General features: G+C 46.4%; 1 protein-coding gene across 9 annotated transcripts in view; it reads right to left on the reverse strand.

Annotated features, from left to right (window-relative positions):
* PRKAG2 (protein kinase AMP-activated non-catalytic subunit gamma 2) overlaps positions 1 to 25572 on the reverse strand; it is a 293481-nt gene that overhangs the window by 46563 nt on the left and 221346 nt on the right. For 6 of the 9 annotated variants that reach the window (XM_043464194.1, XM_043464192.1, XM_043464193.1 and 3 more), the window contains one exon: positions 13212 to 13281. In XM_043464194.1, coding sequence (XP_043320129.1) covers positions 13212 to 13281 — 70 coding nt within the window. Of the gene's footprint in view, positions 1 to 13211; positions 13386 to 14347; positions 14627 to 25572 lie in introns of those variants that run through there. The other 3 variants (XM_043464197.1, XM_043464196.1, XM_043464198.1) reach the window with 2 other exon arrangements.

The raw sequence follows: 25572 nt of genomic DNA on the forward strand, positions 1-25572 counted from the left end.
CCATCCTAAAGGAAATCAGTCCTGAATATTCACTGGAAGGACTGATGCTGAAGCTGAAGCTCCCTATGGCCACCTGATGTGAAGAGCTGACTCACTGGAAAAGACCCTGATGCTGGGAAAGATTGAAGGCAGGAGGAGAAGGGGACAACAGAGGATGAGATGGATGGATGGCATCACCGACTCAATGGATATGAATTTGAGCAAACTCTGGGAGATGGTGATGGACAGGGAAACCTGGCATGCTGCGGTCCACAGGGTCGCAAAGAGTCAGACACGAATGAGAGACTGAACTACAACAATACCACCACCACGGTGCATTACGAGGTTGTACCCTAAATGCAGCTACCCACGTCCTTACAGGAGAGAGACGACACACATAGAGAAGACCACGTCGGGTGGAGGCAGAGATCAGAGTGACACTGCCCGGTGCCGAGGAGGGCGAGCAAAGACCGAAGGCAGGAGGAAGGCCTGGGGCGTAGTCTCCTGGAGCCCCCAGAAGGTGCTGGTCCTGCTGACTCCTGGGCTCAGACATCTGGCCTCCTGACTGCAGGAGGATGAAGGGCCCTTGTTCTCGGCCACCAGGCATGCGGCACTGGGTCACAGTGGCCTCAGGAGCCTCCTCCGCCTTCCTAGTTCAGTTCACAGGCCCAGAGCGCCTTCCTCAAAGACCCTCAAGCCACCAGCACCCCCTCCACAACCAATGCCCCCACCGGGGCTTTGTGAGTAACGCCCTCACACAGTCATGATGACTTTTGTACCAGTTAGACATCCGCGGTGGGTGGCAGCTTCAGAGGCAGCAAGTTCCTCAAGTGGGTCAGGACAAGCTCATACCTGCTAACTGGTATGGAGCTGACAGGCACCCCAGGGAAGGGCAGGGGTCACGGTAAGGATCCAACCCCCATCTTCAAGAGCTGAGGCTGTAAGGCTGCAAGCAAGTGTTAGGTCACTTCAGTCGTGTCTGACTCTTTTGTGACCCCACGGACTGTAGCCCACCAGGCTCCTCTGTCCATGGAATTTCCCAGTCAAGAATACTGGAGTGGGTAGCTATTCCCTTCTTCAGGGGATCTTCCAACCCAGGGACTGAACCTGGGTCTCCTGCACTGCAGATTCTTTACTGTCTGAGCCACCAGGGAAGCCCCAAGGGTGTAGGATGAGAAGCACTTTAAAACAAAATTTACACATCACCCAGATAGCACTAAACAACAACAACAACAACAAAAAAACCCAAATTAAAAAACCGACTCCTTATTTCCAATTCCTATTAATTTTAACTTAATGTAAGATCTTTCATTGTAATTCCACAAAGAAAAAGACTATCAATAGGTTAGTCATTTTAACATTTGTCCTTTATACTTTATTATACATTTGGAAATGTAAGTTTACTATATTCATACAGTATCTTTGCTTTCTGTGTGTGTTAGTTGCTTAGTTGTGTCTGACTCTTTGCAACCAGGATTCTCTGTCAATGGAATTCTCCAGGCAAGAATACTGGAATGGATTGCCATTCTCTTCTCCAGAGGAACTTCCCAACCCAGGGATCAAACCCTGGTCTCCTGCATCGCAGGCAGATTCTTTACCGTTTGAGCTACAGGGAAGTCCTATCTTTTCTTTTTAGAAAATCATTTAAAATATTTGAGCAAGAAATAAGCAAAAACCATTTAAAATAGCTGAGCAAGAAATAAGCAGAAAGGGAAATATGAAAGTTTAAAGTATATGCAAAAGATTAAACTCTTGTGGACATTTTCCTGAAATGCTTAGATACATGGATATTAACAAAGTCAAAGTTCAAACGTAATTTTGCAGGACTTACAAGGTAGCAGAATAAATGAAGTGTGTTAGTTTTTGTTTTTCCCTTTCAATGCTTGGCTTTGTGTGTGCTGGGGGCAAAAGGGTCCACTGAAGACAGAGATACAGATGCTCTTCCAGACAAGGGGGCAAAGAGTTATTAAAACAGTATGAAAAGTATATGTAAGTAAAGGCACAAAGTTTCCGCAATCAGTTAGTTGCAACAAATAAAATAAACAGTAATATAAACAAAATAGACAATAAATAATAAAAGAAAATAAAATTTAAAGGTTAGTTGCAATAAATGCCTAAGGAATGTCACAAACAAGGCTGTGACTTTGAAATGACTGATTCCCATCCACTTGAAAATTCTTGGAACTACATGGCTCAAACATCTACCACAGCCAATGTTTCTTCCTTCTCAGGAAACAGAGCCCAACTTCTGAGCTGAAGCAACAGTGAGGACCAAGGTTGGCACATAAGGATCCAGCCCCCAGCAGGAGCCAGCCAGGAGATTAAAGAACCCTTTGAGACTGGTGATCCAGAAACAACCTGGGGCCACCCCAGCCAGCTCCTGCAACCCGAAGGAGTTTCCTGCTTTCTCCAGCTTATTTCTTTAGGATTTTGTTAATGCAACATAGGTTGAATTTTATCAGCTGCTATTACAGTATCTACTGAGATGACCAGAGGTTTCTCTCCTTTTATCTGCTGACATTAATTCCTTGGTGGATTTCTTAATAAACTGCAATCCTGCATTTGTAGGACAAGACCTTGTTTGGTCACCGCAGACTGCACAGCTCACTCTGCTGATGTTTTTATGGGAGTCCTGCCCGTACTTTAAATGCCAGGCGAATCGTTTGTTTTCTGCTTTGTGTGCTACCGTCTGGTTCTGATGTTCGGATCAAGCGAGCTCCACAGAAGGAGCACGGACCCTGCTGTCCCTTCCTGAGCCCTAAAAGGGTAACGCCCTTTAATTCCTGGAAACAAAAAAACTCTTTATTGAGATAATTCATATCTATACAGTTCACCCATGTGAAGAGTATAATTAGCTTTTAACTTCTTTTATGGTGATTGATAAAAGGGATAATCGACCAGGAAAATACAAACTGGTGAAACTTACTCAAAAGTAACTGAAAAGATTCTTGAATGTATTGATATAATTTGATATATTCAGATTTCTTTCAATGTGATTTTCTAAATCTCTGCATTTATTATTAACAAGTCCTCATTTCTAACACCGGGCATTTTCACTCTTTTTTATTTTTATTTTTTTCTTGAACAGACTTGACACAGGTTTATCCATTTTATTGGTCTTTTCCCAAGAATTAAGCTTTAGCTTTTGTTGAGCAAGACTATTTTCTGTATTCGATTTCATGGATTGCTGACATTTCCATAGCATTTCTGGGGCAGGGAGGAGAGAGACATGAACATATTCAACAAACCACCCTGAACCACAGTGTGGGACTCAGCGCAGTGAACTGGTCAGGTACGGCTCAGACAGGCTTGTCACCCTGTCCCCACCAGCGTGCTTCGGTTTGATATCTGGATTAGAACGTGGTTCGGAGACGCCTTGACATATTTCAGGTACCGCGCTTTAACACATCTGTAAACGCGTGCGCGTCTCTGGGGTTTAGCGACACAATGGGTCCTCATGTCGCCTCTAACACAGCGCAGCATCCTTCTACAGCATGCGGAAGTGCTGCCCAGAGTCACAATTTCACCCCTAAATGCGACAAGTGACTTGCAGAGTCAGGCAGGGAGGACACATGGTTCCCTGCTGAGCCCACAGGCCTGGGTACGTCAGTACGTCAGGCACATCAGTACATACGTGGGTACGTCAATACGTCCGGTACGTCAGTTCGTTGGTACGTCAGTACGTCAGGTACATCAGTACGTCAGGGAGCACGCGCCTCTCTAGCGGGGGCTACAGGAACTTCGGGTGCTTGTGGGAGCCTGTGTAGAAAAACGAACGGGGCACGTCTAGAGCAGATCTGTGTCAGAACTGCCATCACATTCTGTGGGGTGCTCCGCAAGTTCCTTCATCCCCTTGGCCTGGATCTCTTCGTTTGTAAAATGGGGAGGACACCATCTTTCCTGCAGAGTGATTCTGAGGGATGGGATAGATCACAGGCGCTGCTGACTGGATGGTACTCATATGATAGTCACATGCGGAGACGTCTGACCCCGAAGTCGTCGCTGGGCCAGCGGCAGTCACCGGATGAAGCTCTGATGGTGGCCTGATTCTACCTTTTGGCTCGTTTGCCTTTCTGGTCCTTTCCAGGGGCATCACCGTAGTATATTTGTGGAGACTGTACAACAGGGCAGGTACCATTACATTCAGGTTATTTAATGCATGGATAATCCTATTTAGCTGGGTGCTATGATTACTTCCTGCTTACACAAGGAAAAACTGAAGCTTGAAATAACTTGCCTAAGGTCTCATAGCTCTTAAGTTGAAGAAGTGGGACTCCAACCTGGGTCTGACTCATGCTCTTGATTACTTGACACTAATTACACGTGCAACTTAAAGGGGGAGGGGACAGGCCACATGCGTAAGAATCAAAGCTCAAGGAGTCACTATGAAAGGAAGAGCCAAACGAAGGGACATCTGTCTTCCTGAGGTCTTACTGAAACAAGTACACATTCCACAACACGTGGTCTATGACAAACAATCTACTGGTAGCAACTTGATGCTTTCTAACTGTGGTGTTGGAGAAGACTCTTGAGAGTCCCTTGGAAAGCAAGGAGATCAAACCAATCAATCCGAAAGGAAATCAACCCTGAATATTCATTGGAAGGACTGATGCTGAAGCTAAAGCTCCAATGCTTTGTCCATCTGATGCAAAGAGCTGACTCATTAGAAAAGACCCTGAAGCTGGGAAAGATTGAGGGCAGGGGGAGAAGGGGACAACAGAGGATGAGTTGGTTGGATGGCATCACCGACTCGATGGACGTGAGTTTGAACAAGCTCCAGGAGATAGTGAAGGACTGGGAAGCTTAGCATGCTGCAGTCCATGAGGTCGCAAAGAGTCGGACATGACTGAGCAACTGAACAACAACTTACTATTAGAAACAAATGACCAAAGTATAACCTAAAACAACATGAATCAGGTACTACAAAGTTCAGAACCTCAATGATGTGACGTAAATTCAGATACACAGGAAATAGCTCTAACTGGGGCAGAAGCAGCAAGTGAACAGATTTAAGATGTGACTAAAATTTGACCAAAACTTTCCCAAATTAGCTTCCTCCCCAAAGGACCTTCTCCTTTGAGCATCTGAGTGAAGCTTGACTTCTCCCCTAACACCAGCACAAGTGCAGTCACAGCCACAAAAGAAAGATCTAAGAGACTTTTTCCTCGGACACCAGGTTATGGGAGTAAGTTATCACATTTCCATCCACCGTGACTGCCTCTGAAGCTGTTCATGACAGAGTCCACTCTGACCTCACGTTCAGGAGCGGGAGTCTCGGCACACCTGGGAGGTACACCCAGGTCATCTCACCTCTGCCTAGTCACTGCTCTTGGATTAGCACACATCAGCCTGGCAAGGGGGCTTCCTCTCACTGCCTTTAATAGAAATGCCTTTATTTCCTCATAAGAAGTAACATTAACCACTGAAGTACACTGAGCCCACGTGCCAGAGTAAAGGTTAAAGCTCCAAAAACGATGAGTTCACGTATGTGACAAATACTTACTGAAACTAGGTCTTGTTTATCATGATACCTCTGAGGTCTGGCAAATAGCAAGTTTTCAGCCCCGTCCTCACACGGCTTACATGACGGCAAGGAAACATGAACAAATACATTTCTCCTGAACAGCCCAATCAACCAGGTGGGGTTGTGATATAAGGTGTGAAGGCTGGTCTGGGGATTCCAGAAAGTCGCCCTTCCTGAGGGAGTGACATTTAGGCTGAGACCTGAAGAAAGCCAGCGGGTGGCTCAGAGGACAGGGAAGAACCATCCAGGGAGAGGGGACAGCCCGCCTGAAGTCCAGAAGGCGCAGAGAACAAAGCTGAGGAACGTGCAGGAGGCCTGGAGAAGGGCGGTGTGAGGTGAGGCAGGCAGAACGGAGGGGCAGAGAACATGGGGAGAAGACCGGACTCCTGCCCAAAGGCAGAGGAAGCCAGAGAAAGCTTTTAAGTGTGGAAATGATGCCATTAGACACATGTTTTTAGAAAGTATCGCTAACTGCAGCATGTGAAGTTAACTGAAGGGGGCCAGAGTGGATGCTGGGTGATCAGGCTGTTTAACAGTCGGCAGAGAGGTGACGATGGCAGAGTGACAGACGGGAGGGATTCAGGAGGTGACAGGGAGAGAAGGGACGGCTTGGATGTGGGGAGGGTGGGTGAGAGAGGCAGAGCTCAACATCATTCTTGTTAAAATACAAAATAAAAAAACCAGGGGGACACGGTGCCCATTTACTGAATCAGGCTGGGGGAGAAAACAGAAGAGGGGAGCGGGAGGCTGGGTGAGAGAGGTGGTGGTGCCTCACGTGGAGACATCCAATAGGCAACTGGATACTTGGGAGAGATGTGGCTGGAGATAACTGCGGGAGCGTCACCGGTTATTAAAGCATCCTGTAATTAAATACACGGGATTAGAACACTGGGCAACAGGCAGGGGGTAATTACAGCCCTGGGAGTGAGTAGGACTGTCTAGGGGAGAGGACAGGAGGAGAAGACAAGGGGGGCTTTGGGCAGAGCCAGGAGCAAGTCCCATATCTAATGTCCGTGTGAGTCAGACCTCACTCCACCTGCTACTACAAAACAGAACAGAACCAAAAAAGGAAAAAGAGGAAAACCACCAAGGAGACAGGGACAAGGAGCGCAGCCGGAGTGTTCCATGGGCGAAGGGGGCGGAGGTTGTCTCTGGGGACGGCTACTAAGAGCTCAAGATGAGAAGAGGACTAAGTGTCTGCTGGAGGTTGCAGAACAGAGCCACAAAGGACCACCTTGGGGAGCCTGGGTGAAGAGGTGGAAAGGGGCTGAAGAAGAGATGGGAGGTGAGGGCGTGGAAAGTGGGTTTCCGGGTAAGGGACTACTTCCTGTTGGGAATGCAGGCTGGCTCGGAGCCCGTGCAGTGAGCCTAACGACCGTGTTTGAAACCTGGTGACCCCACCTTCCCAGATACATCCCCTGAGGTATCTTACTTAACCTCTCACCCTCTTAGTGTTCCCCTCTATAAAACAGGGATGATAAAAATATTTACCTCTTAGAGTTGCTCTGAGGTTTAGATGAGATCAACGTAAAAGATTTACAACAGTGTCTTAATATACCTAGTACACACCAGTTACTATAAACCAGAAAAAGGACACAAACATTCTTCCACTTTTCATTTCACAGGTAAGATGGAAAGTCCCCGGGGTCCTGGTATGACAACTTCGCAAGGGTTCTTCCGCCCCCACTGCAGAGCTGTAGGATGGAACCACCCGGCCAGCGAGCACACGGTCTGACTCACCGGCCTGGACTCCGGCCAGCTGTTGGCTGGGGCTGCTGGGCGCCCACCATGGAGCAGACAGAGCCAGTCCTGAGAGGGAAGGTCATGGCGATCCTTTCATCCCGGAGATGACTCAGCCCCGCCTCGGCTCCTGGTGACTCCCCAGTTACTTGTGAAGCCTGGTGGCCAGTCCCGCTTTTAGATCCCCAAACCCTGCTGTGAACTCCCCTCTTGTTTAAAGGCGTCGGGGGTCTTAACATTTCAGACAACAAAACCTCCGCTCCTCTACCTCATCAAATCTAAGATACCATCAAATGTGAAGTTATAGCCTGACTTCAGAGACTTTAAAATGTACACCTAAAATCTACTAAATATAGCAAACTTTCAAATATGGGGCCAGCCAGAAGAGAAAATGTTTCACTGTGAATGTTTCTTACAGCTGTAACTATTTTTATAATCAAGATACAGTCACTCTCTTGTGGAAGGTAAGTGGCAGGCTCAGTAGGGAAGGGCAGAGTCTGAATGGTAGGTCATCAGAGCCTTCTGATACTACGAGGCGATCGGCCAGCGACTGAGCTGTGATCATCAACCTGTCACCACCAGAGGTCAGCACCCCTCACACCACAGTCAGCGAACCGAGTGGATGCAGCCAAGCCTCCTGGGAGATCTGCTATCAAGGCTAAGTGATGAGGGGTTATAAATGCACAGGAGGACTTCCTTAAGAAAAGTCAGAGCAGTGCTTCTCATTACTCACGCCCCTCCCCCCGCCCCGCCCCGTCTTACCCCCATGAAACTTGAATACTGAAAACACATTGTATATCCATTCAGGGGCCCTTTGGAGAGCCAGAAACCACTATTATATCTAAGATTTTTTTTGTCCCCCAACAAGAGCCAATCTCTGCTCACATCACAGTGACATCTGCATCACAGCAACATCCTTCAGTTGAGAATGAGCGAGTTTGAGTGAATGTACATTTCTGGTTTCTGCAGAGCACCTGCTCGTTGCTCTAGGTCATATTTTCAGGCTGGAAGGAAAAGCACAAGTTTCCAAGTGCTGGGCTTCATTCTACAGAGAAAACCCACAGCAGTGACAATGACAACGAGACAGACAAACAACACCTGGAGAGACTCGGATCAGCCAAGAACACAGCTGCCTCATTACAGAATGGGGTCTCAGGTTACCAGACTCCTGACTGAAAAATAGTACTTTCCCTCTCGCTTTTACTTTCCACGTCCACTTCTTACCTAGTTTTCATCGTGAAGACTAGGGTTGATCAGTCTTGCTAGGAAAATGAGTTTGGAGGCAAGTCTTGAAAATACTATCCTTTGAGGAATTCCTTGCAGGTGAAGAAGGAATAGCTTAGACAGAGGACTGTGAAGGAAGCAGGCAGACAGTGAGGGAACAGAGGGGAGGCGAGTGGACAGAAGTGAGACGGTGGGACGAACCCACAGAGTGAGCTACTGAAAGCCTGAAATAACTGGAAAGGCTGCGACAGCTGGAACGGTGAGAAGAGGGCGAGGAGATAACACAGATAGTTTCCAGGGGCTATAACATTCTTGACGTGGTACCAGAATCATAGGGTTATTAATCATGGATACATTTCAACCCTGAATATTCATTGGAAGGACTGCTGCTGAAACTGAAGCTCCAATACTCTGGCCACCTGATTTGAAGAGCTGATTCATTGGAAAAGACCCCGAAGACGGGAAAGATTGAGGGCAGGAGGAGAAGGGGACGACAGAGGATGGGATGGTTGAATGGCATCACAGACTCAACGGACATGAGTTTGGCAAGCTCTGGGAGATGGTGAAGGACAGGGAAGCCTGGCGTGCTGCAGTCCATGGGGTGGCAAAGAGTCGGACACAACTGAGCCACTGGACAGCAACAACATCATTTACTGGAGAAAGCATTCGAGGGCTCAGGTGCTTACGGCGGTGCTTGGTCTTGTCGTTAAATAAGTTCTAGACATTTAACCTTGATAAAAGCAAACAGGTATGACTGATGTAATATAACATTTGAAAAGCGAACACATAATGTGACTGCTGAGCGCTAGGCGCCGCTCTCATCACTTTGCAGATACTGAATCATCCCATCCTCCCACTGCTCCCATAAAGGAACCATAAACCCTGGGTGTAGTCGCCAGAATACCGCTGAGCGCCCACGGTGCACCACGGTGTCACGGGCTGGGAAGGGGAGGAGGGATTGTGGAGAAGTACAGAAGGGCTCTGGTTTTCCCTGGTGGCTCAGACAGCGAAGAATCTGCCTGCAATGCAGGAGACCCGGCTTCGGTCCCTGGGCTGGGAAGATCCCCTGGAGAAGGGAATGGCTACCCCCTCCAATACTCCTGCCTGGAGAATGCCGTGGACGGAAGAGCCTGGTGGGTTATAGTCCACGGGGTTGCAGAGTCGGACACGACTGAGTGACTAAGCATGCGCACAGAAGGGCTTTAGGGAGGGACTCTAAGAGGGTGAGACCTGGGCTGAGCTGTGATGGTGGTGGTATGAAACAGGATGTACACAGTGGTAACGCTGGCAGCTGGAGAACATAGCGAGAGAAGGTCTCACCCTCCAAAGGATGCAAACCCTGAGTCACTGGGACTGCGAGGAGTCACAGAACAGGGGGCTGGCCAACTCTGCTTGTGGGCCCAACTTGGCCTCTTTCTGTAAACAAAGTTTGGCTGGAACACCAGCCCGGCCAGTGGGACCGTGTTGCTGCTCTGCGGCAGCCTGGTTGGGGAGGGGGGGCGGGTTAAGGAGTTATGACAGAGACTGAGATGGAGCCCATCTAGTTCTTGACAGAACGAGATTGCTGAGGCTGGTTCTATAGCCTGATTACTCCGTCTGAGGCAGCAACAGCCACACTTGTGAGCTTGGCAGAAATGCAGACTCCCAGGCCCACCCCCCACTCCCCGACACAGAGAACCAGAATCTGCCTTTTGAAAAGCTCTCTCCAGAGAGAGCAAGCTCTCCAGTCTCTCATGTGCATGGCTGGGAGGAGGCGGTGAGGCTGCAGATGAAAAGTCTGCGTGTATTCTATATATAGACACAGAAAAGTGGTAAAGATTTTTCCCGTAAAGGAATGGGGCTGTCAATTCATGCTCTGGAAAGGTCCCTCTGTCAGGGCATGAACGTAAGAAATGGGTGGGCAGCTGGGGTCAGAACCCAGGCAAAAGAGGAGCTGAACAACCACACAGGGGAGAATGAGGTCCAATTTGTTCTTTCTTCCCAGAAGCAAAGAATGTTTTAAGAGATGACTCCAGCTTCACTAATGTTGCCAATTTTGTTTCTAACAGAGTATCTGTTATAATCTATTAGGAAAGAGAAAAATACTTGGTAACGAAAACACTAGTAATCAAGTGTCTCCGTGTATCCCAAATGTATCTCCATCTAAGGAAAGCCTCCAGATCATAATGCACAAAGGATGACATTAGGTGAATAGAAAGGGAGCTGGAAGATTAAATGAGGATCTACTCAACAGCCATGTATTATGTAGGCTGCTAACAAGTCAGCTCACAGGATACTGAAAGGTGTAATGTGTGTTAGGACTTACTTTCCCCCCATATAAACGTTAAGATTCTGCTTGATACTCAATTTTTCTGTATTTTGGATGAATAAGCAATCTGAAGTTCAAAAGAAACAAAGCAGCGTTTGAGACGACCACGCCAACACTATCCCTTCCAGCTTGGCTGACAGCTTCCAAGAAACTGCTATTTAACATTTTGCCTCCTTAAGAATCTAGAAAAGTTTGACAGGGTTATTTGTGGGGTTCAGCATGCTTTAAAGTAATGACAGAAATATAGATAAAAGCAGATGGGTGAAAATGGGAAATTCCTTTCCTTAGATGCTTAGGTTTAACATTTTACATTCACTCCATTGGCAGAAACAATGCAAAAGAGAAAAGGCTTATATATCTGCTTTGAAAAATGTAACATAATTAATAAATCTCAAGTAAGGAAAAAAAAACCTAACCTGTGTTGAGAAGAATCTCTATGGAAGATTCATTGATAAAAACTTACAAAGTATATGAGTTCAGTACAATAGTAAATGGTGCTTAAAATTAACAGCAACATTTACACAGTGCTTCCTGTGAATTTACAGTGTACTAAATAGCATTATATGGACTATCTCATTTAATCCTCAAAACACTCTGATATTAGCTCCTTATGAATGGGAAGACTAAGGCACAGGGAGGTTAAGTAACTTGCCCAAGGTCACACAGCTTAATAAGTTAAGATACGGATCTGAAGCTGGGCCTTATGCTTTTAACGATAACTATGTGGGGGTGCATGTGTGCTCAGTTGATCAGTCTCTTTGCGACCCCCATGGACTGTCGCCCGCCAGGCTCCTCTGTCCGTGGGATTATCTCAGCAAGAATACTGGAGTGGGTTGCCATTTCCTCCTCCAGGAGATCATCCCGACTCAGGGACTGAACCCAGATATCCTGTATTGGCAGGCAGGTTCTTTACCAGTGAATCACCTGGGAAGCCCCTAACTATGAGCACCTCTCTAATAGCATCAACTTGCCTTTCCTTTTGCCCCCATGTAAATCGCAAAATGATGAAAATGTAATGGACTCCCATTGTTACTAAAATCAGGGACAAAGAAAACTCTTAGGATCTCGACATTCAAAATCTTAATGGGGGGGGGGGGGCAGTGCCCTTTGGACAATGCCCAAAATTTGACGTGCAATACAATAAAAACGAGGAATAGTTAGGTGGATTTGACTTAAGACACTGGACTATTTTTCAGTAAGATAGAATGAAAATTAAGTCCCAGTAAAATTCTGAAATGCATCATGTAACTGCTTGTTAATAGTAAATATGGCTGCAGACTTTTGATGATAATTACTATGAATACACTATCTTCTGGCTAACAGGTCTGTGAAATGCAGGAACTCTAAAAGGAAAAATAAACTTAGGCCTAAAAAATTAGGCCCTGGCCTAATACTGTCAATTGAACGTTCTCATATTGGCTGAGCATGCTTATTTAAGTAATTGCCTGACTGTAAATGAACGGAAGTATTAAAGTTGGCACAAGCCACGGCATCCACATGGCACATGCTTTGTTCCCGGAGCTTTATTCCATCAATACTCTTGGAAAAAAAGAGAAGTCACTAAATGAATAATGGAAGAACACAAGGCAGTGTGGAGGTCTTTTACATTCCTCAAATTGTCCAACATCCTATACAAAGTTCTTTTTCAACTCTGAGTTCATCATATTCCATTTTAAAAACTAATTTTACCAAAGAACAAGCGTATCCCCTCCAAATTTTCAGTTTCAAAATAAGAATTCAGGTAAGAGCTGACCATATTCCATGTTAAATATTCATTTTTGCCAAAGGAAAAAAAAATCCATCCCCTCACATTTTCACAGCTTCGAAATCACATCCAAGTAAGAAGAAGAAAGGCGAAAAGGAGCCAGGAAGATGAAAAAGTGAGTGAGAGAAGAGGCGACAGAAACGATGGAATGACAGGGTCACCTGAACTCAGACCCCATTCGCTGAGCCGCCTCCGGTTTTCCTATTGAACTTTCCCTATTAAGACAAGAAGACACACCCTGCTGGTGGTATTTTCACAAGTACAGATAGGGAAGCCGTGTGTGTTATTTAAAGGTACGGACCATACACATAATTTGGGGCGACTTCCCTGCGTACCGTGGCATTACAAACAATCACGACTGCATGTCACCTTGCTCTCAGCCGAGTCCAGCTCGTAAGGACAAAAGGACCGACCATCCGTTCCGAGGGCCGGGCTGCGGGCTCCCCTTGGAGCCAGCTCGATTACGCCTCTGAGAGGCACCGCGGCCGCTGCAGACGCGCTCCGCCGGCCCCGCGTCTCCCTCGCCGGCCCCCGCCGAGGCTGGACGGGCGGTGGGCAGCGGGGACCCGCGGCCTCCGGGACGGGGACCCGGCTGTCCCCGCGCCCCGGCCCCTCCCGGCCCCCGGCGGAGGCGCGATCCAGCGGCGGGCGGTGGGCGGGGGGGCACTCACCTTCTTCTTCCAACTCGAATTTCTCCAGCATGCCGGCTTCCGCGGGTCCCGGGGCCGCCGCCAGCGCCGCCTGAGGAGGAGGAGGACGACACGGATCAGCATGCGCTCGGCGGCGCTCGTCCCCGGCCGCGCGGGCGGGGGCGCGCGGGGGCGGAGGGCGGGGGTGCAGGGAGACTGGGGCGCGGCGGGGCCGCGGGGGGCCGCAGGGCCGCGGTACGGCGGCGGGGCCGCGGGGGCGGGGGCGGGGCCGCAGGGGCGGGGCCGGGGGCGGGGCCGGGCCGCGAGGCCGGGCCGCAGGGCCGCGGTACCGCGGAGAGGTCGCGAGGGCGGGGCCGCAGGGGCGGGGCCTTGACGCGAAGCCCGGACGCTGGGGGCCGCAGGGCCGCGGTACGGCAGCGGGGGCGGGCCGCACGGGGCGGGCAGCAGGGGCGGGGCCGAGACCGCAGGGGCGGGGTCAGGGGCGGGGGCGGGACGCGGTACGGCGGCGGGGGCGGGGCCGGGGCGGGGCCGCAGCACAACGGCAGTGCCTCGGGGCGGGGCCTAGGCCGCAGGGGCGGGGACAGGGGCGGGGCCGGAACGCAGGGGGCCGCGGGGCCGCTGTACGGCGGCGCGGGGGCGCGGGGGCGCGGGGGCGCGGCCTGGGTGGGCGCGGGAGTGGGCGGGGGCGGGGCCGCGGGTGGGCTCTGCTGCCCCGCCGGGCGCTCCGGCCTCGCTCGGCGCGGGGTCGCCCCGAGAAGGGGGCCTCCAGCGCAGCTGGCAGGACTGGGGTGGGTCGGGGGTGGCAGAGCGCTGCCCAGCTCGCGGGGCCCGGCAGGGAACCGGCGGCGCGGCCCAGTTCCCCCTCCCCGGCCCAGTCCCCCGCTCCCCGCCCCAGGCCGGCCGTGGCCTGACCTGCCGCCCCGCCATCCCGAGTGGGACGGCCCGCTCCTGCTCCCCGCCCCCTCCGCTCCCCGCGCGTTGGTACGGACCGGCGAGAGGGAACCGTGGGAAGAGGACCCCGGGGGACCGGGGCTGGTCCACGCCAGGGCGGTGGGGGCGCCCCGCTCCGGCCGCCGGGGCCGCCGACCCGCCTTTCGCCGAGGCTGTTCTTCTCATCCTCGGCCTGTCCTCCCACCCCCTTGCTCACACCCGCTCACCTTCCCCCAGCCACCCACGGAAGCGCGTCCCCGCAGGTTTAACCTGCGCAGGTGTGGTCTCGGCCGGCCCGGGGGTGGGGCCCGAGGGGTGCGGAGCCAGGTGGGGGTGCGGTGGGCGGGGCGATGTGCCCGGGAGACGGTGATGGAGCCTGCGAGACCCCAGGGGAGATGACATCGCAGACGGGGGCGGAGGGCGGTGTGAATGAGGGCGTGCTTGCTTGCTTTTCTTTTAAATTTTAGCCCTACGTCCGGCGTGCAGTCCATGGGGTAGCGAGGAGTCGGAGACAGCAAAAAAGCCCATCCCTTTTCCCCCTATTAAAATTTTTGTTCCCCGGGGATACACGTATTGTAGATGCACTGTTGCTATCAGTTTTACCCGGCCATGAAACTCTTGCTTCCTCTCTTGGTAGCTCATTCTCTTCTTTGGGGAGCCAGTGCCAAAAAGTACATAAAATTCTAAATCTGGCTCTGGCCACTTCTGTTACCCTGGATCTGGGTATCTGAGACTCTCCGATCGCCAGCTTAGGTTGGCAGGCAGCGGGGCCTGGCAGCCGAGAGCTTCCTGGAAGAGCAGGGTAGCCAAATAGGCGACAGGCACCCCTCTCCTGTGTTACAGGCAATGACTGCCCCAGGTGCAGGGCCCTTAGCTCACTGCAGAGTGCAAGCACCGTGATAAAGAGATTAGCTCGCCAACGCTGATTAAGGCTCCACCCCCACCCCCCCAAGGAACTTGGTTCTGTCATTATTGCAAGCCTAGCCTGGAGGAGGAAGTACTCATATCTTTATGCCTTCTTTTTGCTCTGTCATCTCAGTTGGGCCAATTTAAGTCTTTTTTTGTTTTCTTGCCACACCCTGTAGCATGTGGGATCTTAGTTCCCTGACCAGGAATTGAACCTACACCCCCTGCATTGGAAGTATGATGTCTTAACCAGTGGATCCCCCTATGTCCTACCAATCTCTTAGTCTTAATCTTTGCCTTTAAAAATGTGGGGGGAGGAAAAGAAAAATAATTTTGTAAGAGGTGGTAAAAACCCTTTGCTGGGTCATGCTTAACAGCAAAAGACTGAATGCTTCCTCTCTAAGTTCAGAAGAAGATAAGGATGTCTGCTTTCACACTGTTCTTATTCAACATAGTACCGGAAGTTCCAGCCACTGCAATACGGCAAGGAAAAATAAAAGACATACAAGTTGGAAAGAAAGAAATAAAACCATCCCTACTTGCAGGTATGATTGTCTGCATAGAAAGTCCCAAGGAATCTACTAATTAAAAAACCTCCCACAAAACCCCCAAAACACCAAAACTGGAACTAATGAGTTCAGCAAGGTTACAGGATACAAGATCAATACATAAAAGTCAATCATATTTGTGTATGCTGACAATGAACATGGGGAAACTGGTATTAAAAGTAATATTATTGGGACGTCCCTGGTGGCCCAGTAGCTAAGACTCTGCATTCCCAATGCAGGTAGAACTAGATCCCGGGCCAGGGAACTAAATCCCCCACAACATGTCCCAACTAAACACCCGACATGTTGCCACACGGGAGATTGAAGATCCCTCGTGCCACAGCTAGGACCCAGTGCAGCCAAATAAATAAATATTAAAAGAAAAACCAACATTATTTACGATCACCACAAAGAAAATTAAATACTTAGGTATTCACTTGGGAGAACATGTCACAAGATCTGTATACTGAAAATTACAATGTGTGGATAAAAGAATACTGAAATAAGTGGAGAGGTACTTCATGGATCGGAAAACTCAGCACAGTAAAGACATCCTTTCTCTCTCCAGACTGATCTCCAGGTTGAATGCAATACCCATCAAAATCCCAACCAGGTTTTTCATAGACAAGCCAAGCTTCTAAAATTTACACAGAAAGGCAAAGCTAAAATAGGCCTGAAAGAGAAGAATTGAAGTGGGAAGAGTCACTCTATGGATATTAAAGACCCAACAGGGTCTTCCCTAGTGGTCCAGTGGCTAAGACTCTTGGTTTCCAATCCAGGGGGTTCCAGGTTCAATCCCTGGTCAGGGAGCTAGGCCCCACATGCTGCAACTGAGTTTGCACACCACAACTAAAGATTTCACAAGCCACAGCAAAGATCAGAGAGCCCAAGTATGCAGCACAGACCCAGTGCAGCCAAACAGATAATTATTAGTACAAAAAATAAAGCTTACCACAGCGCTACGGTAATCAAGACTGTGTGGTTTTGGCAGGGAGATAGACACAATGATCAATAGAAACAAGTAGAGAATCCAGAAATAGATCCACATAAATACTGCAAATCGATGTATGATAAAGATGCAAAGACAATGATGCTGGAGCAATTGGACATCAACAGGCAAAAAACCCTAATGTAAGCCTCACACCTTATACAAAAATGAGCTAAAATTGGATCAAGGACTTATAAATATGTAGTACTATGAAACTTTTAGGAAAAAAATAGGAGAAAGCCTTTGGGACCTATTGATAAACAGTTAGATCTGACATCAAAAGCATGAGCCGTAAAATAAAAAATTAATGAATTGGACCTCATTAAAATTTAAAATGTTTGCCCCGTGACAGAGCCTGTTGAGAGGATAAAAAGACAAGCTACAGAGTGGGAGAAAAAGATTTTCAGACCACAAAGCCAACAAATGACCAGTATTTGGAATATGTAAAGAACTCTCAAAAAGCAATAGCAGAAAAAGAAAACAATCCAGTCAGAACATAGGCAAAAGATACAAAGAGACATTTCACTGAAAAAGATGTATAGATGGCAAAAAAGCACATGAAAGTTAAGGCCAGCATCATTAGCCATTAGGGAAATGCTAATCAAAACCACAATAAGCTATCACCTCACACCTGTTAAGACTGGTCAAAATAAAAATGGTGGTCACACCAAATGCCAGTGAGGATTCAGAGAAACAGAATCTCTTATGTGTTGCTGTGGGGATGCAAAATCATACCACTATGGGAAACAATTTGGCAGTTCCTTAAGGAAATAACCTCCCAACTGTCATATGTTAGATACATCAATGACATTCTTGGGCATTTATCCTGGGGGAAACAAAACATGTTTACACAAAAACCTATGTATGCATGTTCAAAACAGCATCATTTGTCTCAGCCAAAACTGGAAATAACAGATGTGGTTCAACAATGTTACATCTATACAGTGGAGTACTACTCAGCAATAAAAAGCAATCAACTATTGATACATACAGCCACTTGCATGAATGTCCAGGCAAGTATCTCAGTGAAAAAAGCCAGTTCTTAAAGGCTTCCCTGGTGGCTCAGATGGTAAAAGCATCTGCCTACAATGCGGGAGACCTGGGTTCAATCCCTGGGTCGGGGAGATCCTCTGGAGAAGGAAATGGCAACCCACTCCAGTACTCTTGCCTGGAAGATCCCATGGACGGAGGAGCGTGGTAGGCTACCATCCATGGGGTCGCAAAGAGTTGGACACGACTGATCTACTTCACTGTCACTTTCAAAGATTATATACTGTACGATTCCATTTGTATAATGTTCTTGAAATGACAAAATGACAGAAATGGAGAACAGATTAGTAAATGCTAGGGGTCAGGGATTGGGGTGGAGGAACAGAGGTACCTGTGGCCATAAAAGTGATGATAGAACTGTTCTGATTCTTAACTGTATCAAAGTCAATATCCTGCTTGCATCAGTAAGTCAGTTCAGTTGCTCAGTCATGTCCGACTCTTTGCGACCCCATTGACTGCAGCACGCCAGGCCTCCCTGTCCATCACCAACTCCCAGAGTTTACCCAAACTCATGTCCATTGAGTCGGTGATGCCATCCAACCATCTCATGCTCTGTCGTCCCCTTCTCCTCCTGCCTCCAATCTTTGCCAGCATCAGGTTCTTTTCAAATGAGTCAGCTCTTTGCATCAGGTGGCCAAAGTATTAGAGTTTCAGCTTCAGCATCAGTCCTTCCAGTGAACACCCAGGACTGATTTCCTTTAGGATGGACTGGTTGGATCTCCTTGCAGTCCAAGGGACTCTCAAGAGTCTTCTCCAGCACCACAGTTCAAAAGCGTCAATTCTTCAGCGCTCAGCTTTCTTTATAGTCCAACTCTCACATCCATACATGACAACTGGAAAAACCATAGCTTTGACTAGACGGACCTTTGCTGACAAAGTAATATCTCTGCTTTTTAATATGCTGTCTAGGTTGGTCATAACTTTCCTTCCAAGGAGTAAGTGTCTTGTTATTTCATGGCTGCAGTCACCATCTGCAGTGATTTTGGAGCCCCCAAATATAAAGTCTGCCACTGTTTCCACTGTTTCTCATCTATTTGCCATGAAATGATGGGACTGGATGCAGATCTTTGTTTTTTGAATGCTGAGCTTTAAGCTAACTTTTTCACTCTCCTCTTTCACTTTCAAGAGGCTCTTTAGTTCTTCAGTTTCTGCCATAAGGGTGGTGTTATCTGCATATCTGAGATCTGCTTGTGATATCATATTATATTTTCTGCCACAAGTCAAGCCAAGCTGATTTAATTGTGTGGAGGAAATGACAATTGGGGTTCATTTAGAAAAAAATCTTTATTGAGGACTTCCCTGGTGGTACAGTAGATAAGAATCTGCCTGCCAATACAGGGGACATGGGTTTGATCCCTGGTCCAGGAAGATTCCACATGCCGGGGAGCAACTTAAGTTCTTCAGCCCAAACTACTGAGCCCGTGATCTGCGCGCAACTACGGAAGCCCGAGCACCCTAGAGCCAGCAAGTTGCAACTACTGAGCCCAAGTGCTTACAGCCTGTGCTCCACAACAAGAGAAGCCACTGCAATGAGAAGCCCGAGCCCCACAACTTTAGGGTAGCCCCCACTTGCCACAACTAGAGAAAGCGTGCGTGCAGCAACAAAAACCCCAACCAAAACTCAAATGAATAAATAAGTATAAAAGGAAGAAAATGTTATAAAAATCTTTTGAGACATGAGTCACGTACCATAAAATATGATTCAGTACATGCGCAGGGTTGTGCAAGCATCTGTTTACAACACTTTCATTAACCCAAAGGCAAACCCTGTACCCATTACTGTCTTTAACCTCCTTAACCCCCACGCCCAGTCCTAGGCAACCACTCATCTCTTTTCTGACTCTCTAGATTAGCCTATTCTGGACATTTCACATAAATGGAATCATATAATATGTGTTTGTCTCTGACTTCTTCCACTCAGCATAATGCATTCAAGATTCATCCATGTTGTAAGATTTTTATCAACACTTAATTTCTTTTTATTGCTGAATCATATTCCATCGAATGGATAGACTACCTTTTATTTATCCATTCATTACTTGCTGGATATTTGGGTGATAATATGAATATTGCTTCTATAGACACTCATGTACCATGGTTTGTGTGGATGTACATGTTCATTTCTGTTAGGTGTAGATCTGGGAATGGAATTTCTGGGTCATAGGCAACTCTATATTTAACATTTTGAGAAACCACCAAACCGTTTTCCACAGTGACTGCACCTTTTTACATTTTCACCAGGATTGTACGAAGGTTCCGATTTCTCCTGTCCTGTAGACTTTGCAAGATGTTACACTGGGGGACACTAGGTGACGGGCACGCAGGATCTCTGTATTATCTGTTACAACTGCACGTGAATCCACAATGATCTCAAAATAAATTTAATTAAAAAAAAAGTTTGGTAGTACCTAGTGGAGATGTCAATCGTCCTGATTTTGGAAAAGTCTACATTTCAATTTCCTGCAGGCTGTTTGGCATACTTAAAAAAAAAATCCCTCATTGATATTCAGTAGGAGTGTCATCAATTTCCCTGAAATCCTGACAAATTGTTTACTGGGAGGCAGAACTGCACAGCCAGTGGGAGTACGAATTTCTGGATGCTGTGAACTCTGCAAAACTGGTCCTCAGACCCAAAAGTCCTGTGCCTGTCGACATGTGTGGAGAATAGAGATGGAGACAAATTAATGTGAGTCTCTTACTTTTACTGCACTTGATAGTGGGGGTACAGGAGTAGACGAAAATAAAAATGTCTCTATCGAATACGCGAGTGAGGCTGAATTTACTTCCACAGGTTATTTTTTCACTTTGTAAGACACCTCACGCTTTCTTCCTTTGAAAGTCATGCAGTTAGAGGATACCAAAGGAGGCAGATGACTCTGTTTTATGACACACAAGGTCAATTTCAGGGAGTTGAAGGCCCCAGACGCTTTTCAGATGTGCACGGACATGTTGACAGACTGAAATGAGTGATGGATGGGTTCGGACAGATCATCTGAAGTTGGTGGTCGTCGGCTGCCCTTTCAATGGTGATGTTTTCTTAAAGTCTCAACAGACTTACACGCCAGACTTAATTTTAGCTATTTCAGGCTGGCAGGGAAGCCAGGGGTGGAGGAGAGCTGAGAGGGAGGGCTCGGGCCATGTTGCGCATGCAAAGAAAAGGGGCTCGGACTGATGCGACGTCATACCTGGTGCCTCTCGTGCTAGGGAGGCACCGGTTTCCCTCCGTAGACCTCATGTAGATTTGTGGTATTTCTACCATCCGCTTCTGCGGCCAGTCTGGGCTTACTGGACTTCAGTGCAATGGGAGGGAGTGGAGGTGAACTTTACTGAAAGGATGACTGAGAAACGTGGAGCCCTTACAAGTGTGACTTTTTGGTTGCTGCAAAATGCTAAGTTATTAAGGACCATCTTGCATAACTGTGCCCAGTGTTTTGAATGATTGTTGGAAGGGCAAACACCAGCCTGGAAACTTAATCATAAAACAACGGCCAAAAAAGCTTTCCTGTATGCAATGAGGTTGGATGTGAGTTCACTTTGCCTTTTAAAAAAAAGTCCTAAATAGCTACTGCAAGAAATCAATCAACCTTAAATACTGGATAAGGAGCTCTTGAATAATTTAGCAGCTTCGATGTTTCTCCCCTGCTGTCTTCCGTGAGTTCTGCTTTTCGGCAAAGACGTCCTCCGTGTGGAAGCAAAGGGGGGATAGTTAGCTCCCACCAGTGCGGGCGGGAGATGCAGTGAACCCTCTTCTACTTCCCACTCTGCGCTCCCTAGCCAGGCCTCACCCCTACTCCTGTGCTGCTGGCCTTCAAGCCTCAGCCACAAGCCCTCAGTTCTCCTGAGCTCCAGACTGCCTCCTGGTCATCTGCGTTTTAATCTTCTACAGGCAATTCAAACTCATCCATCTCAAATGGTCCCTGGGTCCTCTCACTTTGTCTCAGCATGCTTGGAGGCTGTCCCAGGTGTCTCTGTCTCCATCACACTCCTCAGCTCTGGTTTCTCCCATCTCATCCTTTTCTAGTCCCTTCCCTACCCTGGAGCCAGGGCTCATTTTAAACACAGACTTGTTCTTGTTACTCTCTTTAGAACCACCCAGTGACTCTCAGGACCCTTTAGGGATGTAGTGCAACTCCCCAGCCCTGAGCAGGACCTGGTCATTTTATTTCTTCACCTTCTCTGGCCAAGCTCCTCTGCGTCCCCTACACTGGAGCCCCAAGGCTTGAATATTCTGCCCCCCTTTCCTACTTCTGCCACTAGGCTAGTTCCTGCTCACTCCTTTATGAGTCTTAATGATGAGAAAAACTTTTTAGTCATATTAAGAACTAGTCCAGGAAAAAAAAAAGATGCTAAAAGTATATACTTTTTGGATCTTCGCTGGTGGTGCAGTGGCTAAGACTTTGCACTCCCAATGCAGAGGGCTGGGGTTCGATCCCACATGCTGCAACTAAGACCCAGTGCAGTCAAATAAATAAATATTAAAAAATGAAAACAGTGGTCCCGTGCTTAGGAGACTCTGTGCTTTCACTACCTGGGCCCAGGGTTTGATCCCTGGTCGGGGAACTAATAAGACTCTGCAAGGTGTGGGGCAGGGCCAAAATACATACATATATATATACATATATATATATATATATATATATATATGTATATATCAACCCTCATACTCCTCAGAGGTTTTATCATTTGGTTCTATTTTTCTCTGGGATCTTAATTTAAGAAAATTTCCATTAGGAGTTTTTCTTTGGAAAAAAAGTGATCTAAAATAAATTCAAGGTTTGCCTATTAACAAAAGAAAAGAATGAGTCTTAAGAAGGTGGCTCAGGTTTCACCAGGTAGACTTTCTTGCTTCTTGACCTCTTCTAACAGCTTACCTGGTGAATTGCTTCTCTGAACCCACAGGCTTCTATAAGGCACCTAGCATGAGACTGGGATTCACTTTTCTGTCCTCCCCTAAATCCCATAAACTCTTTGAAGGGGAAAAAATGACCCTGTTTGATTTTATATCGCCTGTGCCTGACACATAGTAGGCATTGCAAAAATACTTGGGTGAAATGAATTGTTCGTTATTAGCAAATCAATTGAAAACACGGTGGGTGAGCAGATGATTTTAACAGCATAAATGGGCTCAGAGGTGATTTACTTCCACTCACTCTTGCTTCTCCGGGACCTCATTTCTGTTTAGAAATAATTACACCCACTTCCCCTTGGGCGTTGGAGCTGGTATTTTGACTAAAAGAAAGTGACTGTGCTAAGAAACAGGAACAGCATTTTTATTTTAATAGATTGTCTGAGGACTAGAGGTCCTGGACAGCACATCCTGGTTTGGATACCGCTGGAGAGCTTTGCCAGCTCTTACCATCTCTCTACAATTTTAGTTTCTCTTGAGTAAGAACAATTGATTTTTTAAAGTGCTGTAGAAATTTGATAAAAACTGAAACTACTTAACTATTAAAAACTGAGTAAAAACTCAAATTATTTATATCTTAAAATATAAGATATTTACTTGTAAAATAAAAATAAAAACTGATACATTAAATAAAAAACTGACATATAAAATAAAAACTGAAACTATTTATATCTTAAAATATAAGATATTTAACACCATAACTATTAATCCTTCTGACCGATTTTAATCATTATATTTGGGAGAAAGGTTTTGTTCCTTTCAACAGTTTTCTAAATAACAATTTCAGATGGTATAAAGTTAGTTCCTTCCTAACATTTATTTGATTTCCTTTAAAGAGCATTTATTTCACAGAGTCATTTCAGAGAGCATGGTAACCAATTTCTACAGTTCAACAAGTCAGCTCAAAACTGTTTCAAAGGAGGTATCATTAAATAAGAGATGAAGAGGGACTTCCTGATGGTCCAGTGGCTAAAACTCTGCACTCTCAATACAGACGGCCCATGTCTGATCCCTGGTCAGGGAACTAGACCCCATCTGTTGCAATGAAGACCCCATATGGTGCAACTAAGACCTGGTGCAGCCAAATAAATAAATAAAAATAAATATTTAACAAACAAAGAGATGAAGAAAACAGACTAAACCAAAAAAAAAAAAATCCTTTTTGTCTGGCTTCTGTTAAATTTTCTTCTAATTTCCAAAAAATAGACTATGTTAAGATTTTGAAGATAGTCATTCAGCAAGTATTTACCATCTGCTATGTGCCAAGAACCACAAAAGGTGAGTCAGTTAAATATCTGGTGTGATGAGAAATTCACATCAAAGATATGATGTAAGTAAGATGATATGATATGAAGATGATATGATGATATCAAAGATATGAAGTAAGAACCCTAAACATATATAGGTTTAATCTGTCTACTCTTCAAATTCTGGATCTGTGGAACTCATTACTCAGGGTCTAGAATATGCATTTCTTTCTCCTTTCACAAATAAATCCAAATTAATTTTCTTTTTTTTGCTAATTGTAATCTTATCAAGTTTGTGTTTAACAGGACTTACTGGGGAACTAAACACCTTCTATTACGTTGACAACTCTTATTATCCCATAATATCCCATAATTAGCAAATTAAAAAAATAAGTATTGCTCAGCCAATTCAATTAACCTTTCGGTTCTTACTGCATCAAGCCGTAAGCTTTGAAATCTCTATTTCAAAACAAATAGAAACTTATATTCCTCTTATAAAGCAATCCCTCAAATGATATTAAGTCTTTCTTCACTGTTCTCTGCTCTCTCCCCTACAATTATTAACCCTTCTGAGAACAGACTACTGTTAATCGTTTTTCCAGCTCTTTGTGTCCCCTTTTTATGGAAACTCTGGCCAGACACTGGTGGAAAGTTACAGAAGTGATTGAGACTACTTCCACTTTTGTTCCGTTTTGGTGTATGTTAAGGGATCAAGAGGAAAGTTAAAGGGACCTGTTCCTGCTCTGCGGCACCCTCTCCGCTCGACCCCGGGGAACTGTGTGATCTTTTTCACTCTCTTTGGTGCTGTGTAGCCGATGAGGGTGAACCGGCTACACAGAGCCAGCTAAATACACGTGTAGGACCTCAGGGTGTCAAGCTTTTGAGAAAGACTTTTCCATCTCCTTTTTACTGTGACATAATTTACCGGTGATAAACTGCATCCATGTTCAACTGTGTCAAGCTGAAACCACTACTACAATCAAGATACAACACGTTTTTATTACCCCCCACCAAAGTTTCCTGGTGCTCCTTTGTGGTTCAACCCTATTTTTGTCCACAGTTTCAGGCAACTAGTGATCTGCTTTTTGTTACTATAGGTATTTTCTAGAATTTTATAGACATGGAATCATAGAGTACACACTCTTGTGCACCTGGCTTATTTCACTTAGCATGATGCTTTTGAGATTCATTCACACTGTTCAGTGTATCAGTAGTTTCTTCTTTTTTTACTGCTGAGTAGTATTCCATTGTATGTACGGATGTGCCATATTTTGCATCACCATTCACTTGTTTGATGGACATTTGGGAAACTTCTAAATTTTGACCATAGTGAATAAAAATGCTATGAAGATACATGGTCAAGTCTTTGTGTGGACACATTTTCACATCTCTTAAATTAACAGTAGAGAGTAGAATAACTGGGCATATGGTTAGCCTTAAAATATTTTTTTATTTTTAGTTATTCTAGTGGGTGTATAATGGTTTCTTACATTGTGGTTTTAATTTGCATTTCCTTCAGGACTACTTATATCTTGTTTATTGGGCATTCATAGATCTTCTTTTGTGAAGTGACTCTACAAATCTTTTGCCCATTTTTCAAATTGGATTTTTTGGGTCCATGTTGGGTTGTGTGAATGTGGCATAGAGACTCTTTTTTGCATAGTACATCTGTTTAATTATATTAGGACTGTTCATGCAATACCTGCCTCAATAATTTCACTCAGATAATAAAAAATAATGGCATAATGATAGTTTAAAGCTGATTCAAGTATATGATTTTACAAGCTTATTTACTAAGAGTGAAAAC

Source organism: Cervus canadensis, chromosome 3, assembly GCF_019320065.1.
Source record: "Cervus canadensis isolate Bull #8, Minnesota chromosome 3, ASM1932006v1, whole genome shotgun sequence".
Classification (NCBI taxonomy): domain Eukaryota; kingdom Metazoa; phylum Chordata; class Mammalia; order Artiodactyla; family Cervidae; genus Cervus; species Cervus canadensis.